General features: G+C 43.9%; 2 protein-coding genes across 2 annotated transcripts; one reads left to right on the top strand and one right to left on the bottom strand.

Annotated features, from left to right (window-relative positions):
* Window positions 1-460: 460 nt before the first annotated feature.
* On the bottom strand, window positions 461-5,281 carry LOC142665850 (G-protein coupled receptor 39-like). Its single transcript, XM_075845626.1, has 2 exons — window positions 4,510-5,281; window positions 461-861 (listed from the first exon to the last, which is right to left on the bottom strand). Exons 1-2 carry the CDS (start codon window positions 5,279-5,281, stop codon window positions 557-559), a joined length of 1,077 nt encoding a protein of 358 aa, XP_075701741.1. The 3' UTR covers window positions 461-556.
* Window positions 5,282-10,558: 5,277 nt separating this feature from the next.
* On the top strand, window positions 10,559-17,315 carry MRPL45 (mitochondrial ribosomal protein L45). The gene is made up of 8 exons (XM_075846551.1): window positions 10,559-10,661; window positions 12,326-12,524; window positions 14,139-14,256; window positions 14,585-14,683; window positions 15,631-15,679; window positions 15,765-15,914; window positions 16,752-16,922; window positions 17,013-17,315. Exons 1-8 carry the CDS (start codon window positions 10,590-10,592, stop codon window positions 17,109-17,111), a joined length of 957 nt encoding a protein of 318 aa, XP_075702666.1. The 5' UTR covers window positions 10,559-10,589; the 3' UTR covers window positions 17,112-17,315.
* Window positions 17,316-19,698: the final 2,383 nt, after the last annotated feature.

The following is a 19,698-nucleotide window of genomic DNA, read 5'->3' as shown; positions in this document are numbered from 1 at the left end:
GATTGCTTCGTATTGTAACAGTGTGCAAGCCTCTGGAGTGTGCACCGGTGACCGGTAGCCACCAAGATGTCCGGTGAAAAATAGTGACCAATGGGAAAAAAATGTCTTATCACTCCTTCTCGTGGCGCTCCTGTAGTCCTTATTTCAAACTCATAATGTTCCTTTCTGTCACACCACATATAGCAACGGACACTTCAGACAATTCGAAATGTATGGCTTACGTTTGACAAAAAAGTGTCTATAAGGGAAGAGAAGCAAGATATGGAATCCTCCAGTCAGCGGCAATAGAGGAATCAGAGGACAGGACTATGGAGTATTTCCTCTTAAATGAAAGGAACATCATGAGTTTGAAATAAGGACTACAGGAGCACCACGAGAAGGAGTGATCACAAATTTTTTTTTCCCATTGGTCAATATATCCCCTAATACAATAGTTATGGCTGATATTAAAACAAATCGGGCACATATAAGAAAGAGGTATTGTCAATGGCAGCAATAAAAAAGAAACAAGACCCGTCCTGATTCATAGGACAAAATGTGAATCTATAAGATGACTTCATTCTTGTCCTATTGTAGAAAGCCTGATTCCTTGATCTCTTGCTTGTGTCTCCCAGGATTCAGGCCCTTTTGTGCAGGGTGCGATGCTATGCAGAAAAGCTCTGCGAAAGTTGCGGGATGTCAGGTTGTATAGCAGAGGGGTGAGACAAGAACTGAGGTAGTAGAAACAATTTGTGATAGGTTGCAAGGTGATATAAGAGCGGTAATAGGTCGATGTCCATTGATCTTTACTCCGCAATACAGTCATGAGCCTCCGCGATTGGAATGGTAGCCAGCACACAGCTAGCACGCCCACAATGCAGCCTGGAATGAGAGAGGTTTTATTACAACAGATGTCCAAAAATGTTCTCTATGCAAGGTTCCTGTTTTTTCATGTACAAAACCACTAGACAACTAAACACACAAATATATAAAAATAAAAACGATGAGAAACAATGACAAATTTTACATTCGGCATAAAATGGACCATGGACGTGGGAAGGGTGCACGGTCCAGAGGTTTTGGGCCGGATTATAGCTCATGTAGTGGGAGATGCGGTAGTATCCGTTCAATAATTTTAGACTAGGGCTACAGGACAACTCAGGTCACACGGCCAAAGATCGTAGTGTCGCCTACCTGCATCGCAATTCATGAAAGTGAATGTGGTCGCATTGCGAGCCATGAGTTGCCGCGACACATCAGTCACAAAAAAACCTCAAAGTTGATGGAACCTGCGGTTCGCAACGCGGCCACATTCACTTTCATTACTGCATAACAGCCTGCGTCACACAGCGATCTTTGGCAGTGCGACTGTGTTGTGGCCAAAGTAGCGGTGTAGCCCTGGCCTTACGCATACAATGAAGCTTTATGAGGTAAGTGCTGATAGAACAATGCTCAAAGGGGTTTTCCACTACAAAAAGTGTCTGACTTCCGGGACCCCCACTGATCCTCAGAAAAAAAGGACCACAGCGCTTAAATAGAGCTGTGATGCAGGTCCCTGCACGGCGGGTGGACCAGAGAGCTGCTGTGCAGGGTAAAAATGGAAGGTTAAGAGAAGGTTTGGGTTTATTTATAGCAAACACATTACCGGAAGCAGCAGGACCCTGTGTGATGATGGGGGGTGCTCCCTTTTTTTTTTGTAAACAGAAATACATGCAGATACCCACTTCTTACTGAAATTTTGGGAGCAGTTCTGACAAAAGGATTTATTATATATCGTAAGACTTTGGGGTATGTGTCACATGACCTTAGGATTCACCATTGTTCCCCTACCAAATGTGACCATACAGATGAAAAATGAACCTAGGACAATGTGCATGTAATACATTATTTAAAATTATTTATTTATTCAAATTTTTTGACATGTCATAAGTTTTGATTGGTGGGGTCCGGGCACTGAGACCCCCCACCAATCACTAAAACCAAGCAGAGGAAGCGTTCGGGTGAGCGCTGTGCCTCTTTGTTTCTGATCTGCTTTTTTAGGAAAGCCGAGCAAGCAGTGTACGGACTTAATAGAAAGTCTATGAGCCCGTACGCCGCATACTCGGCTTACATAGAGAAACCGGCTTCTGGTCCACACAGACGCTGTGTGAATCGACGAGTCAGATTAGAGATCATGTGACCACACGGGGCAGCCGAACGGAGCCTGTGTTTTGAAAAATAGAAACTCGGCGAGCAAATAATTATCATATACATGTACAAGATGCCCCTTACAAACAGGCAAAGCAATACAAATTTGCATGGAAGTGCTTCTTTAACCCCTTCCCGACATCCACTATATACAGCGCACGCCGGGTGGGGGAGTATGGAGCGTTCTCACGGGCTGAGCCCGCTCTATAGAGCGAGTGTGTCGGCTGTGTGTTACAGACGACACTTCCGGGTAACGAGCAGGATTCCACTTGAGAGCGATCCCGCTTGTTTAACCCGTTAAATGCCGCTGTCAATAGCGACCGCGGCATTTAAATGACTAAAAACAGGGGGGCGACCCCCTGTAACGTTCCAACGGCACCCCCTCGGCGAGATCAGGGGGTGCCGTTGGTTGGCATGGCAGCCTGGAGGTCTGCCATCTTTGTACTCCTATCAGAATCACGATATACTGCAATACATTAGTATTGCAGTATATAGTGCAAACGATCTAACGATCGCTGGTTAAAGTACCCTAGGGGGACAAGTAAAAAAAAAGTAAAAAACAGTAAACAAAAGTTTTTTTTAATAAATTAAAAAAAAATAAAAAATTAAAAGTTAAAAAAAAAACTTTTACCATAAGCGCAATGTAAAGAAAATAAAAAGTTAACATAACTGGTATCGACGAGTCCGTAAAAGTCTGAACTATTACAATATATATTATTATTTAGTCCAGTGAACGTTGTAAAAAATAAAAAATTAAAAACATCGGAATTGCTGTTTTTTGGTCACTTCATCTCCCACAAAAAAATTAAAGAAAAAGTGATCAAAAAGTCTCATGTACCCCAAAATAGTACCAGTATAAACTAAGGCTCGCCCCACAAAAAATAAGCCCTCATACCGCTAAATCGACAGAAAAATAAAAAAATGATGGCGATCAAACTCAGTTTTTATTTTTAACAATCAGTTTTTTCGTTGTAAAAGTAGTAAAACATAAAGAAAACTATATAAATTTGGTATCGCTGTAATCGTATTGACCCGCAGAATAAAGTTAACATGCCGTTTTTACCACACGGTGGACGCCGTAAAAAGAAAACCACCCATAATATTGAGGAGTCACAGTTTTTTTCCTATTCCACCCCACATATATTTTTTTGCTCGTTTCCCACTACATTATATGGTACAAAAAATGGTGCTGTGAAAATCTACAACTCGTCTGCAAAAAACAAGCCATACGGCAATATTGATGGAAAAATAAAAAGTTATGGCTTTTGGAAGGTGGGGAGGAAAAAACAAATGTGAAAATCCGAAAAATGGCTGCGGAGGGAAGGGGTTAAGTAACAATCAAGAAATATAGTATTGAAAATGCAATCCAGACACACAAAAATGCAAGATAAACATTCATGTCTGCTATAATTGTGTTGGTTTCTGGTACCAGGAATTGAATTTAGACTTGTTGCTTACATAGATCCGTGAATGCTTTATATAATGTTCTTAATGCATGAAAAATATGGAATTTGATATGAGCCTATATTTACATCAGCCCATTTCTATACCTTTGAACACATTGGGGTAGGGAGATATATATATATATATGAAAAATATTTAACCCCTTAACGACCGCCAATACGCCTTTTCATGGTGGCCGTTAAGGGTATTTATGCGAGAGCGCAGCCTTTTCTCGGCGCTCTGACATAAGCCCGGCACGGGTGTCCTGTGCCGGTTAAAGCAGGTGTTGGGCAGGTGTTGGGCGGTCTATAGACAGCCGGGCACCTGCTCTAACGGGCGGGATCGATATCAACATCGATCTCACCCGTTTAACCCCTTAGATGAGGCGCTCAATAGCGAGCGCTGCATCCAAGTGGTTTTGGAGGGAGGGTGCTCTCTCACTCACCCCATCGGCACCCTACAATTGCAATCGCAGGGTGCCGATGGCTACCATGGCGGCCGGGGGTCTAACAAAGGCCCCCAGGTCTGCCTGTAGTGGATACCTGCTAGGCCATGCCTGAGGAATGACCTAACAGATGCCTGTCCGTTTTACACTGACAGGCAATAATATGCTGCAATACAGAATTATTGCAGTGTATTATAAAAGCGATCAGAAGATCACATAGTGAAGTCCCCCAGTGGGACTATAAATAAAGTGATCAAAATTTTTTAATAAAGTTAATAGTAAATAAATAAAAATCCCAAACTAAAAAAACGAAAAACCCACTTTTTCCCTTATAAAATACTTTAATATGATTTTTTTTTTACATCATCAGATAACTCCTTCAACATTGGCTATTAGTTAATACTTATTGAAATAAAAAAAAATGGCTTACAATGTTTTAGTAGCTCTAAACTTACCCAATAGCCTGGCATTTTGCCTGCGTACAGCCACATGTCCACCACAGAACCTGCCCAATAACTGTATAGATCCATTAGGTGTTCTAATTTCCAAACTGTTATTTCTGTTTCCCCGCAGAGTTCTCCTGATGTTCCAGCAGGTTATGGCAACCGCCAACAACACACCCAGGTATGTAAGGAAGGATGCCCAGACACTGGCCTTAAACAGCCATATCCATGGGCTAAGTGGTGTACACACCAATAAGTACTTATCCTCAACAGCCTTAACACTGATGTTTTCCAGACCTATGGAAAAAAGCACTGGGAGACCAGCAAGCAGCGAAGCTATCCACAGCAAACAAATCCGTAAGCGCACCCCTGAGGACTGACGTACGTGAAGACTCAAAGGCTGACAGGTGGCACGGTGTCTATCATAGCTCAACGACAATACATTAAAAATGGCAGCATAGCAAAGCACTTCCCATAGGTAATAGTAGCCACTGCATCCAGCAGCTCCCAACGGCCAAGGAAAAGGACTCCAGATACTGGCATACAACTCAGTGGGTATGCCCAGTACCAGCTGCAAAATGTCACAGCATGCCAGGCTACGCATGTGGTGACTAAGAGAAGCCTGAACGCTTCGTCCATCACGGAGGCTGCTCAGTACCTTTATAACCAAAGTATTCCCCAATATTCCAGCCAAAAGAAGAAGAATGTAGGCCAAAGACACTAAAGACTTGGCACAAACACCGAGCTTGACAGGTGTCTCAGGGGTTTCAGTCACGGGGGGCATTGGTGCGCCAAGTTCACGTCTAACAGTAGTTACATTAAAAGTAAAGCCTTCAATAAGGTGGGAGTGCATAGAGAAATCTAATAGGGGTATGTCCCTTAGATCTCGGTTAGGTTTGGCTTACGCATATGTGGAGGTCAATGGTTATTGTGGTTCATAGATCAAAGAGGAGGCATGCTTAGCTTTGTTCATCCTTATGATATTTTTCTTGCGGTTTTCCAGCTCCTTCCTCTCTGTTCATTGGCTTTTTGCAGGATTCATCCTTAGTGTATACAGTCAGCTGCAATATTTTTCCTCTTGCTGCCTTCTTAGTCTGTCAGGAATATCTTCGTATGATAAAACAGAATGTAAGTGTGGTCAGTCTATAGAATAGCTTGTTCCTTCAAGGACCTACCATCCCGTCCTTCTGTTCTATGCTGCTTCACGTCTCCTCGCGCTCAGTCGCTGCTCTTCACACTTCCTCTGTTTTTACTAATAACTTCGTCAGATGTCAAATATCGGTCTCCATCCTTTCATTTTTTTTCCATTCTGGCACCCTGCATCCCTCCCTTCTTCTTACTTCAGAGGAAATGACAGGATGTTAGTATTACGAGTGTCAGAATGTAACGATGACCGCTAGGTCATGGACTTTAGAAAAGGGTCGGTGGATGGCCTGTGGCCAACGGTGCCCCCCCCATGTAATGAAGGAGAGGTTGAAAGCTTTACAGCCACAATACAGATATTTGGGGTTCTGTAATTAGAAAGTTGCTTATCTGTGAGATGTTCTGCATCAAAGAGGCAACTATCTGCGATGCTATGCTGCCAGTACATAGATTTATGAGATCTTCTGAAGTCAAAGCACATATATTGTATACCCATATTATCGCACCATCATCTCCATCATATTATTCCTGCATTGCATTGCATTAAATATGGGTATAAACAATGACAACATACTGTACATAGAGGGTTCCCTATGGAAAAAGTCAAAATGCTCCCCTTTTTCCAACCCTGGATCGTGCTGCCACATCACTCTCCTTACTTCGGAACAGAGGCATAATCCTTGGCTGTTTTTTTTGTTTGCTAATATTGATGTGTACGTATACACAAAACACTCTTACAATGCCCACAGGGAACAGGGATGGGACCACCACAGCTAGACTTTCCCCCCTACATAAGCTCCATAGCTTCTTTGTGTTATTCACACCTTTGGTTATCACTTAAAGAGGTTTTGCCATAATCATTATTTATCACCTAACCACAGGATAGGTGATAAATATGTGATCGGCGGGGCTCCGACCGCTGAGACCTCCACCGATCACAAGAATGGGCTTACTTTGCTGGACCTGGGAGCCCCATAGGAATAGAGTGGTACTGCGCATGCTTCATTCATTTCTATGAGCCTGCCGAAGATAGAATGGGTATGTCTTGGAATATACTGGCACAATGTGACAGTTCTGCAGATGTTACAGTATAGCTGCAGCCTTATTAAATGTTGGTATACGGCTGTTTATTATATGACATAGTTACTGTAGCACAGTCGGCTTTGACTGTTGACTGTGTAGGGTGATTGGCCTTTGTGGCTATTGCTGGACACATGGAGGAGTCTGTGTTACATCTAACTTTTGGTCTTTCTTAAATCATATGATGTCACGTTAGCGGAATGTGGTATGATGAACCCTGTGTTTTCTGCAGTATATCTTCTGGTCATTCTCTTGTCTATGTTGTCCATTATCAAAATATGTACTTACATAAATACTAAGATAACAGCAGTTGGGATTCATAGAAAGTGCAGATATTAAAAGGACACAGAAGCTAGAAGTGACTAAGTCAATGGCAGCAAACACTTACCTGTCAGTCTGATAGACATTGCGTAACCTGCCAAAATAGTTCTGCAAAAATCAGACAAACCAGGAGTCCATTTCCCCTTGGCCATTTTTAGGGAGTTGCTGGGGAAGGACTTAGCCTTAGGCCAGATGCCCACGATTCATATTACGTGTGGATTTTTCGCGCAGATCTCTTGCGGAAAATCCGCAGCGTAATACAGTTTAGCTAAATAATTGCGATTTCAAGTAATTTCATCTACACAATGCCGATTTTTTTCACACGTAAATCGTATCTTGCGTTTCCGTCTCAGAATTGTATCTAACAAGATTCTTTAAAAAAAATGCACCAAAATATGCATCATGTTTCTGCATCAAAATATAAAATCTGCACCTAAAAAAGTATCTAAAATTCAATATTAAGTGCGGATTTTATCTGCGGAATTACCTGCGTTTATCTGTGGTTTTAATGCAGATTTTCTGCATGAAATTCCGCAACGTGTGCATGTAGCCTTAAAGGGGTTTTCCCATCAGAGATATCAGGTCCCACCTCTGGGACCCACACCTATCTCTAGAATGTGGCCCCCTAAACTGCGTTGTACTGCCCTGTGTTGTGGCTGACGTGTGTGATTCCCGACCATGAATTACGGAAACAGCGTATCTCGCTGAGCTACACTGTTTTCGTAAGTCCCATAGAACTGAATGGTAGTTACAGAAACAGCGTAGCTCGCATGTTACGCTGCTTCCGTAACTGCCATTCACTTCTATGGGAGTTATGGAGAGAACGTAGCTCAGTGCAGGTAATTCCGTAGGTGAAATACGCACTTAAAAAAGGATTGGACAGTGTCAGAGGCAGTTAAGATGGTTCCATCCATTCCATCTCTGTAGTTCACGCTCAGTTGGCTAACTATAGTGAATTCTCATATCGGGCGCCTAAAGTACAGAGCATCATTACTCAGGAATGGGGAGGAGAAGAACAAAAAGATAAATAGCGCTGGAAACAGCATAGATGCAGCCTAACGGTAATATATGATAATTGGATGTTAGGAGCTGGTGGGCATTTTTTTTATTTGTTTTTAGATGTGGATTTTACATTTTGATGCAGAAAGCGGTTGGGTTTTATGCTGCCGATTTTGGTGCCTTTTTCTATAAACTCGTCAGATACAATTCTGAGACGGAAACGCAAGATATATTGACATGCTGCAGATTTTAACATCCGCACCTCAGGTTAATTTGCATCCAAAGAAATTCTATAGAATGTGTAGACGAGATTATTTGAAGACTCGTTTACTTTGCTGGTTCTCTATTATGCTGCGGATTTGCTGCAGGAAAATTTGTGCGGCAAATTCATACGTAATACGCATCGTGTGCATGTGGCCTAAGGGTCCTTTTACATCTAAAGATAAAATTGTAAAAACTAGCGCCAATCGACGATATAGCGAGTTATTAACGTTGAAAAGATATGCATTTATTTGTAAGAAAAATTATGTTTTTTGCGTTAATTTGATCTCTTTTGAAATCGCTTGTCTATCCATCCAACAATTCCCCCCTCCTGTCTCCTCTGCAAACGACTAGTCGATGCTGTTTGCACCAGGAAATGTACCGCCGACAAACAATAATTTTTAGGCCATCATAAAAGATTCGATCAACAACAAACAAGCAATTTCTCCCTGATCACGCAATTGCTGCAGATATTTACACTGGCTAATGATTGCAAACTTTTACTTGATATTACAATTTTTTAATGTGATAATTGTTGTAGCGTCCATGGCCGCAGACCGCCCGGTTTACTCATCCCCCGGCGGCCACAGCCATGGATCTGTGAGCACGGGCTCGCATCTCCTTCCCAGGAGACGCCAGCGCTCACTTCCGCTCCGGTCCGCTCAGACCTGTAGGGTGCGCGCGCACGCTCATGCCCGGCCTTAAAGGGCCAGTGCGTGCACATGGGAATCATCATCACTAATTAGCCCATGATTCCCTGGACTATAAGAAGGGCCCTGCCCCTTTGCTCATTGCCTGAGCGTTGTTAGTATTCCTATGTCAGTCTTGCAAATGGACCCTTAGTATTATCCTGTTCCCGTTGTTTCCCGTGCCCTACTACCTGTATCCCGTGCTGTCCCCTCGTTCCTGAGCCTGTTAGTGTTGGAGTCGTGTCCTATTGCACCTGCTGTCATCTGCCATGTCCAGTGTCATCTGCCATGTCCAGTGTCATCTGCCATGTCCAGTGTCATCTGCCATGTCCAGTGTCATCTGCCATGTCCAGTGTTATCTACCACATCCAGTGTTATCCGCCGCGTCTGGTGTAACCTGCTGCCCCCATTTCCATCCGTGCTAAAGCCACGGCCACTGTCTGGACTATTCAGGTACCCTAGAGCGGGACATTGTATTGATTGGGTGCTCTGTTGTTTGGCCAGCTGCCTCCCCGCTACGGCGGTGCGGCCTAGTGTGTCCACAGACCATGACAATTGTCCCATTTGAAATGTCCTTAAAGGGGTTGTCAACGACCAGACAACTGATGACCTATCCACAGGATAGGTCATCAGTATATGATCGGTGCAGGTCTGACACCCGGACCCCGCACCGATCATCTGTTCTTGCTGCCCCCATGCACCAGATGTTTTGAACAGTATGCAGGAGTTGGAGCTGGAAGCAGATGGCTCCAACAACTTCGTAGCGGCCAAAATGTATTTTAAGCTAATGGGGTGGGGGTGTTTCTGCAACAAATCTGACCCATGTGGACATACCCCGTATAGTAGTGACTTCATCAGCAGAGACCGTGTACGTGCTATGGCAGGGGATAGGAAGCTGACTGCATTAACAGCTCCAGAATTACTTTGGTCCTGTTCACATTGGCATCATGTGTTCCATTTTTACAGGAGCCATGACATATACCCATTGACTTATTCAACCGATTTCAGTCTTTTTTACTAAATAGAATAGTGCTGCACGCTGCATACCATCATAGAGCAATGGAAACCTGATGGAAGAGGAGCACCAGAGGTGTGGACATAGCCTTACCACTACACCACGGACCGCTGCAGAACATAACACAGAAAACGCAAGTAAAAGATGTAAAGGGATTTTCTGGGATTTTTCAATGCGCGCAAATGTTCTGCAGTGATTGCCCGCCGCACGCACACCATGTCTCGTAATGTAGTAATGTAAGTATATTGCACTGTTTGATATTTTTACAGTTTGAGCCCAAATGCCGAGATTTTAACATCACAGAATAATAGGACTAGAATAGATAATAGGATATTAGTGCAAATCAACCTGTGACCTAATCAATATAACGAATGTGTATAAATACAGATCTAATCTATCTATCTATCTATCTATCTATCTATCTATCTATCTATCTATCTATCTATCTATCTATCTATCTATCTATCTATCTAATCTATCTATCTATCTATCTAATATAACAGCCAATCACATGTCGCCAGAGGTCTGCTGGAAGCCCCGCCCACACTGCGGCCCGCGGTGACAGCTCCGGTCATGTGAGTGTGATGTTTCCCAGCGTTCCGTGCGAGCTCAAAATGGCGGCCTCCATGAGGGTTGTAAGGGCGCTGGGTGAGCCTGTAAGTACATGAGAAGTGACAATTACAGTGTGATACGTACGGGGGAATCATTACAGAGCACGGCTCGCTGGGTACAGGGTGACTGGTACATACGCAGCGGCGAAGGTGACTGTGAGTGAATGGGCGCTATAAGTTCCTCGATACTGAGGACTTACTGCTGGAGCTTGTAGTTCTACCACAGTCAAGCGCTCTATGACTCCCTGGTGTTGTGGAGCTACAACTCCCAGCATGCTGGGCGTTGTATTCACAGCTAGAGATACAGATAACTTTCTAATATACTCTACTTCAGTTCCTCACCATTTCCAAGGTCTGCTTTATGTCACTGAATTGGCCATTCATGTTCACTTTCACTGGTTGAGCTCATATTCTAATCTCCTGCTCGTACAGGTGATGGTTTGTTACAATGTATCAATCTAATTAATACTCTACTGTATAGAATCTAAACACAGCAGTGGCGCAAATCTATCTGTCCTGCACTAAAGTCTGATTACCTCTTAACTGATACACTGTAACAAACTATTTGTGACAGGTTTCCAGCCTCTGAATGTAAGCAGAAATTATTCCAATGAATGACACCAAGCAGAGATCCCAAAAATAGTGTCAAATCAAATTACAAACTAACATGGATAGTTGCATAGCTTTTTATTATGCAATGATTATAGGGATCCTGTCCCTGGAATAGTAATAGAGCTGTATGAATGAGCAGGACCATGCGGCGGCATCCATGTCCCGTTCATATGTGAAGGGGCCAGTTACCATACAGGGGCACTTGAGGGTTTATGCCCAATCGGCAGAATTGATGCAGAAATTTGCGTTTGTCCAAACTTCTGAACGGAAACTGCAAAAATCCAGGCACCTCCTCCAGAAACAACCCCATTCAGATGAATAGAATAGATTTCCAGTCTCAGACATTTCTGCAAAAAATCTGCCTCGTCTGAATATACCCTTACAGCAACAACCTGAACAGGAGTTTAGGGGGCCGCTCAGTGGTTTAATAAGCGACTTGACTTTGTGAGGGCATGCAGAGGATGGTAGGAAGTTGTCTCATCCTTGGTCTTGCACCTATTCCGGTCTAGGCAATCCTCAGCAGCAATGTCTCAGCGTAGGTAAATTGTGGTAGCCCCCCTATATGAGCCCGAGCAGCGGCAGACCGTAAGGCCCCACTCACACAAACATTTTTGCGGCCGCAAATCTGCGGTTGAAATGCGGCCCCATTCATTTCAATGTGCCCAGGCACACGACCATGGTATCCACGGATTGTGCATTGCTCCGGAGCTTTGACCGCAAAAAGATAGGACATGTCTTACTGCGGCCACATTTTGCGGTCCAGCCTCGTTGAAGTTAATGCACGTGGCAATATGCACGACCCGTGGGTGGCACTCCGTGGCCGTACGAGCCGCAAATCACGGCCGGTATGCACCACTACGGTCGTGTGCATGAGGTCTAACTCTTGATCTGGAAGACCTGGTCCATCCATGTATCATAGATAGCTGTTTTATTTTAATAACTTGCATGCATTCCCCTACATTACCATAATGTTTGCCAGGTTTCTAAATCTTGATCTGCAGCGATCAGCAGATCACCAGGCCGACTTCTTATTTAATAGAAGACACAGATTAGACACGTTTTCCAGTTTGACTTCAGTATCGTCTGTTATCTTTTAGGGACTGGCTGCCATTCTCAGTCCTACACGGTTGCTTTCACCTATCACAGTTATACCTGTACGAACCAAGAAGAGAATATTTATGCCGCCATATTTGGGACATAAGAATACTGTGGATGAGATGATGAAGAAAGCAAAGGCTGCTGGGATTGTGGTGCCGCAAGAAATCTTGGAACGTCCAATTAATGTCTCGTGTACAGGTGAGGACACTGCTCCTGTAGTGACACTCCGTGCAGTACATGTTTAAAGGGGAACTCAAAGACCGTCATTGTCTCTGTATTTCAAAAATGTATGTTAAAGGAACACAGTATAAATATTTTTTTTCCATACACTGGTTCTTTGAAGGGGTTGTTCAAGCAAGGGATCTGTTTTTCATACGGATGAGCTATCCACAGAAATCATCAGTAGGAGTGATGGGGGTCCGACACCTGGACCTTGCACCGATCAGCTGCCTCTGGCACCGGGAGTTATACAGCGTTTTTTAGCTGGAAGCAGATAGCTCTGTATACTGTTTAGTAGCTCTGCTGCGTTACTGCAGCTCTGCTTCTTATCACTTCTTCAATAGGATCAGAGCCACAATACTGCAGCACACACTTCTATACAGTGGTTGGAGCCTTCTGTTTCCGGCACCGACCCTGCATAGCTTCTGGAGGCAGCCGGAACAACTGATCGGTATTGGGTCCGGGTGTCGGGCCCCCACGATCATATACTGATGACCTATCTGGTGGATAGGTCATCGGTATGAAAATACGGCCCCTGCTGGGACATCCCAAACCCCCCCCTTGTTTCTAGTGCCACACAGCCCTCCCTCCTTGTGTATAATGCCACACAGCCCTCCCCGTTGTGTATAGTGCCACGCAGCCCTCCCCCTTGTGTATAGTGCCACGCAGCCCTCCCCCTTGTGTATAGTGCCACACAGCCCTCCCCTTGTGTATAGTGCCACGCAGCCCTCCCCCTTGTGTATAGTGCCACGCAGCCCTCCCCTTGTGTATAGTGCCACGCAGCCCTCCCCCTTGTGTATAGTGCCACGCAGCCCTCCCCTTGTGTATAGTGCCACGCAGCCCTCCCCCTTGTGTATAGTGCCACACAGCCCTCCCCTTGTGTATAGTGCCACGCAGCCCTCCCCTTGTGTATAGTGCCACACAGCCCTCCCCCTTGTGTATAGTGCCACGCAGACCCAAATCAATATTTTTTGTTAAAATTGTACTTACCTTGCCCTGTTCTCATAATGGATGGGGTGTTTCGCAGCCTCCGGGCGGGACCCTTGCATAGGCCAGCGTGATGCAGTGACTTCATCAAGCCAGCCTTCGCAGGGATACTTCCCAGCGCCTTATAGGCTGCAGGCCTAACGGGGCCTGCAGCCTATAGTATTGAATTGTACCTGCGTCCTGAGGACGCAGATAAAATGTAATGTGGCTGTCGCTAACACCAAGGCCACCCCCCTGTGAATACGAAGCCACCAGGCATAAGGGGGCCCATGCCGCCTGGCCCATAAATGTTATGTGCTGGGCGGCGCGGGCCCCCTCATGCCTCGGGTCTCCATAGCAGCCACTATGGCTGCTTTAGTCGGCAGGGGGCCCTAAGAGAATGGGGGCCCTGGGTAATTGCCCAGTTTGCACCCCCTAATGCCATCTCTGATCATGACCCTGAGCCTGGGCATCTGTCATGAGGGTTAAATAGAGCAGTGACCCTAGTAGCCACAGCATTATAAAATGTATCGGCATAAGATATCACTGTCTTTGTTATATTCAGCAGTATGTGTTTTACACGTTAAGATTAATTCTCCCGTTCACTCTTCTCTTCTTTGGCCCTAGCTGCAATACTTGATCCATATGTGCCCCCAGAAGGTGATGCCCGTCTGTCCACTCTTTCCAAGGATGGTTTGAAGCAGAGAGCAGAGCAACTAAAACAGACCGCAACCTCCCAGTTGGCGTATGTCCTGACATTAAAATCATGGCAAAATTGTCTTTCTTGCCCAGCATCATAAAACCCCCTATGACAATTACTGCCCTTTCTCTTCTGATCTTCCTAATGCAGTCCAGTCACATTCCTCCATGATTGCATATTAGAACTAGTTGTATATGGGATATGGTGTCCATTTACATGGTGCTGTATTGCTGCAGAAGTTTTAGGAGTGATGTATGGTTTTTCCTTTCTGTTCTTTTCATCGTACCCATGAATGGTTCCCAGATATTGCATACACATCTTGTCCAATATATTAGTAGCCAGTTTTGTTATGTTTTTGTTTTTTTTTATCCAGGATTCGAAAGGTCAAAAATTATGATGAAGATTTTAGCACCAAGACATTTTCAGAGAAAGCTCAGGAAATCTTCATTGAAGCACACAGCTGCCTGACGCAGTAAGGAGCTTTGCATTTCTTTTAGCCTGAATTTTTTTTAGCTGACCATGATCTGATGGGGGAAAGTGTGAGATACGGAGAAGTCTTCTGATTCTAAAGAACTGGTTATTTTTTTTACTTAAAGGGTGACTAAACTTTTAAAAAACTTTTGACAGGTCATAATGACATGTCAGAAGTTTCGATCGCTAAAATGAAGCGGTAGATGTGCGCGGATGAGCGCTTTGCCGCTTTGTTTCTGATCGGTCTTCCTATCCGATCATAAACTAAGCTGCACAGTGCTCTCCGGAGCGCTTCTGCCACTTTGTTTTAGCGATCGATGGGGGTCTTAGTGCTTGGACCCCCACTGATCAATACACTTGACATGTCAAAAGTTTTTTAAAAGTTTAGTTACACTTAAATAAAGTGGTAGAGGAAAGCGTTCAGGGTGACAACCTACTCCCTGTCACTATTTGACAGTAACTGATGCCATTGCTTGAGGAGGGGGGTATTAGTCTGACATACTCCAGTACCCAATTTTTTCCCCAGTATGATTTAGCTGTGATAGTGATAAGTGGTCCCTGCCGGTCTTTGTTTACATTAGTTGGAGCTGTGAAATTCAAAATCGGAAGTGACCGCTCCAGCCAGACATTGGCCACAGCGGTCATCTCAGTGAGCATAGCCAATGGCCAATGATTGGCTGGAGCCGGTAAAGAACGTCATCGCTCTATGGACAGAATTTTATACACTGGATGTAAACAATGAATGTTTCCACTAAATAACAACAAGCAGAGATCTTAAAAACCGTGAGGAATTAATTCAGAAAATATATTGGAAACTAGTGTTACTTTAAATTATGCAAAAAAATAACCTTAATTTGCTGAAACCAGGCAACCTAATGGCCGGATAACCCTTTTAAAGCACATTTTTGGCTGACCTGATCTATTAGTGAAAACTTTCTTCTATTCAAGGTTTAATCGTCATAAGTTACACTTACTGGTGACAGAGCGGTGCTATCCCGTAAGTATCCAGTTCGCCTGTATGTCTCAGATGTATGTTGTTCTTATCAGAACATTACTCTTATTTTCTAATTTTTATGTTGTAGGAAATGGTGCGGGGTAACAGGTATCGTACAATACGCTGGTCTTTTGTGGAGTCTTTAGAGCCACCCAGAATTGTGCAGGTCCGGTGTCCAGAAATGGTTACGAAAGGAAACCTGTATGGGCAAGTGACTGTTCGCATGCACAGCAAACAGGTGAGGGCCAGAAAAGAATCCATGCATTCCCGTTATTGTAGGGTACTGATATACCAAGCTTTCCTCCAACTTCTTAATAAGTGTCATACGTTTAGTATAGTTTGCCCTCTCCGACTACATGTGGTCATACACACGATAGGATGCCCCCAACCTCATTCTCTCAGCATGGGGTGACATGATCCATTGCAGATTTAGTCATCAACACTGATGGCCAAATCTAGGAGGTTTCTTTCGTCTTCTGCACAGAAATGGCCAGGGCCACATACATGCACCGTGGCTGCCCTTTTATTTTTCATTCTTCTTAGTACATTTTAGCATGGATAAAGGTTCAGTAATCCACTATACTTTTGGACTTAAAGGGGTTAACTCCTTTTTTAAATCAAAGCTTGCTCAATGATTAGCTTATCACTGCGGTAAAATGTAGTATTACATACTGGCCATTCAAATGTCTTTCTGGTCTGCCAGAGCAAGAGGCTCGGTGCAGACAGGTGTGATGTAATGACGTCATGGCGCCTGTCTGCGCCGAGCTGCACAGGCCTAAGGAGAAGACGGATCTCCTCCACTAATCATGGGTACTAGAATAGGTGAGTATTTATTTTATTTTTAGTAGGCACCATTGGGGCATTAGACTGTGCGGGGGGACCTATAGGGGTATTATACTGTGTGGGGGGGGGGGGGCAGCTATGGGGGCATTGTACTGTGAAATTGCCCAGCCCTATGTTCTGGGCATAGCAGAATTTTGTCATATAGCTTGCGTCACCAACATTTTACTTTGGAATCCATTGTGAGACATACCCTTTTCACCGTGTAGTCACTGTGTGTATCAATTGCTTACAGACCTTAATCATCTATGATCGCTTTGGTCGAATGGTATGTGGGAGTGAAGAGCCACGGGATGTTTTAGAGTACTTGGTATTTGAGCGTCACTTGGTGAACCCATATGGGTCATGGAGGTTGCACGGCAAGATAGTGCCTTCCTGGGCACCACCAAAAGAGCCCATTGTTAAGGTAAGTGGTCCAAAACCATATCTTGCCTCATCGTGTTTCAGGAGCCATTGCTATATCACATGTACCATTGTGCCTGTTCTTGTTTTGTAGACTGTGATGTTACCAGGTCCAGCATTAAAGCCCTGGCAGGAGCTAGAAGATGTAGCAGTGGAGAAACAGGACCTCGCACCACCACAGTGGTATAAATAAGACATACGCACCTTCCTGTCTTACTCATTGAAGCGGTCACATTCTCGAATCTAGGACTTTCTACCAAGGACAATATTGCAGAAGCCGCCTTGGCTCATGTACAATGTACTGTCATTTGTGACCCCCGTGCTGTGTACAAGAGTATATGCCCTGGTATCTGGTACTTTTGTAGTAAAATAAAGTTTTGCCTTATTTCGAGACTTACCTCAGAGTGCTTGGTATGTTTTTTGTGTTTTTTACTCAGTGAGTATGTTCACCTCACACAGATTTTGCAGGAATTGATAAGAAGCGGGTAATATTAATGCAAAATTATTGTATGCTGCGAATAAAGTTGGAGAGATGCATCACAATATTTTTGAGGCACTCCTTTGATTTGGCAAGTTTTGAGGGGCATTTATTCTATACCTGGATACTGTTGAATTGGTGTTCCTTCTAATATTTACGGGAAGGTGTCCAGGCTGTAGAAAGATAGGACATGTCCTATATTTTGTTTTTTATGGGCCGTGCCCCCATACTTTGTATGGGGGCCCATACTGTGTTCCACTGTATGGGCTCTGTCTGATGCTGAATGTAAGGAGTGATCCTTTCCCCTAGAAGCTATGCAATCCTTCTATAGGAGATAAGATCTATAGATACGGCATATAATGGAGCATGCCACAATATTTTTTTGCAGCAAAATCTGACAAGTAACCTGGATGAAAATGGAAGCATACGGAGGAACAATGCACTTGAATGGGAGCCCTATTACAGCTCCGTACCGTATGGAGCTGTAATATGGCCTTAAGCATTGGACATGAAAGAGAAACTGAGTAAAAAAAAAATTGTAAACCGCCAGAATCGCTGTTTTTGGTCTCATGTACCCCAAAAACGACAGCTTGCTCTGCAAAAACCAAGCCCTCACGCCGCTCCATCGACCGAAAAACAAACAGCTATGGCTCTCAGAATATGGTGACACAAAACAAATTTTATTTTTAACACTTCTTTCTTTACTTGTAAAAACACATAAGCATATTGAACCGCAGAATAAAGTTAACATGTCGTTTTTACCGCATGGTAAGAACGAAACAAATAAAAAAAACAAAATCACTTGTGAAAAACTACCACTTGTCCGCACAAAACAAGTCCTGATACGGCTATATTGACGGAAAAATAAGAAAGATATGGCTTTTTAGAAGGTAGGAAGGAAAAAAACGAAAATGAAAAAATGGCTACGGAGGGAAGGCGTTAAGGAATTTCACGAAATATACTGAATCCGGTATGCGACCCACTTTTTTTTTTTTACACTTGTGTCAACAGGGATAAGCCGGTGTCACTCATACAGGCACCAGAACTTCCTGTTGGATGAATTTGCACTGAATGTTCCACGCAGGCTCGCCATAAGGAGGGAAGGAGACACAAAACTCCTATCACAGTTCCTGATTAGACATGCTCCTGTCCGGTATAATGAAGAAGATCACAGCTTAGTCTCCTTGGTGCTGTACTTATAATCTTTTATCTTATTGAGGAGCACAGAGGAAAATAAATCAGAATAAAATCCAAGATTGTATTTGATCAAAAGCATACAGGACACTGGATTGCAGGGAAATAAGTACAATATACTAATATATATAATATAAGAAGTCCAGAGCTTGATAGACGATGTGGTGGATGGGGTTATGGTGGATATGCCATGATTGTCCACTTGATAAGGGGACCTGCTGCTGTCTCTAGTACAGGGTTCCCTGACCCCGGTCCTACCTGCTGTCACTGAACTCTGGCCACTGACTGACGAGTCCGGAAACAGCCAAGAGTCTTTTGCTACTCTGTTTTGGGAACTCCCATAGTAAATTTCCAGAAGTAGTGTAGCAAAACGCTCTGGACTGTTTCCGCAAAACCTATCCACCTCTTCAGTCAACGACAGAAAGTAGGACCGGGGTCAGGTGACCCCGTTCAAGATATAAGTGTGGGTCCCGCATCTATTGGAAAACCACAGGATATGTCTGAGAAGGAAATACCCCTCTACAGTGTCCTAAGGACTCTTGAATGAATTTCATGCAAGTACTATGCTTTTTAGGCAGTGTGCTAATTGGGAAACTAGCAACAAGAGCAGAAATCTGATGGGTTCACACTACAGAGCTGAAAGGGTTGTGGTGTTTACTCAGCATCACAAGCACCGACCGATCCCCTTTTAATTTTTTTTTAAATAGAGGGACTGATGCTCTATTCTGTTTATATGAATACATTAAAGAAACACTCTGGGATAATTGCTTTATTATGCAACGACCCCTTAGACACTGCATTAGGCAATACACTGTGGGGCAGAATTATTAATACGGTCTTAAAATTATACAGCATAAAACTAGACGAGATGGGCAGAAACTGTGCCCAATTTATCACAGCGGCGCATGCTGTGTCATGAATTTGGAGCATCTTCCTTATGCTTGCGTCACCCTCTGCTTGGCTTAATTTACACCAATGCTTTGTGCCCAAAAAAATGGTGCACGGTATTACAAATTCTGGTACGTTTTATGACCTGTCTCTAATTCACAGAAGTTGAACTGGTTAATTGACCTGAATAGTTCTGTCTCCCTGATTCCAGTTCTGTGTT

This window comes from Rhinoderma darwinii, chromosome 13, assembly GCF_050947455.1.
Source record: "Rhinoderma darwinii isolate aRhiDar2 chromosome 13, aRhiDar2.hap1, whole genome shotgun sequence".
Lineage (NCBI taxonomy): Eukaryota > Metazoa > Chordata > Amphibia > Anura > Rhinodermatidae > Rhinoderma > Rhinoderma darwinii.
This window is presented reverse-complemented; position numbering and strand designations above follow the sequence as displayed.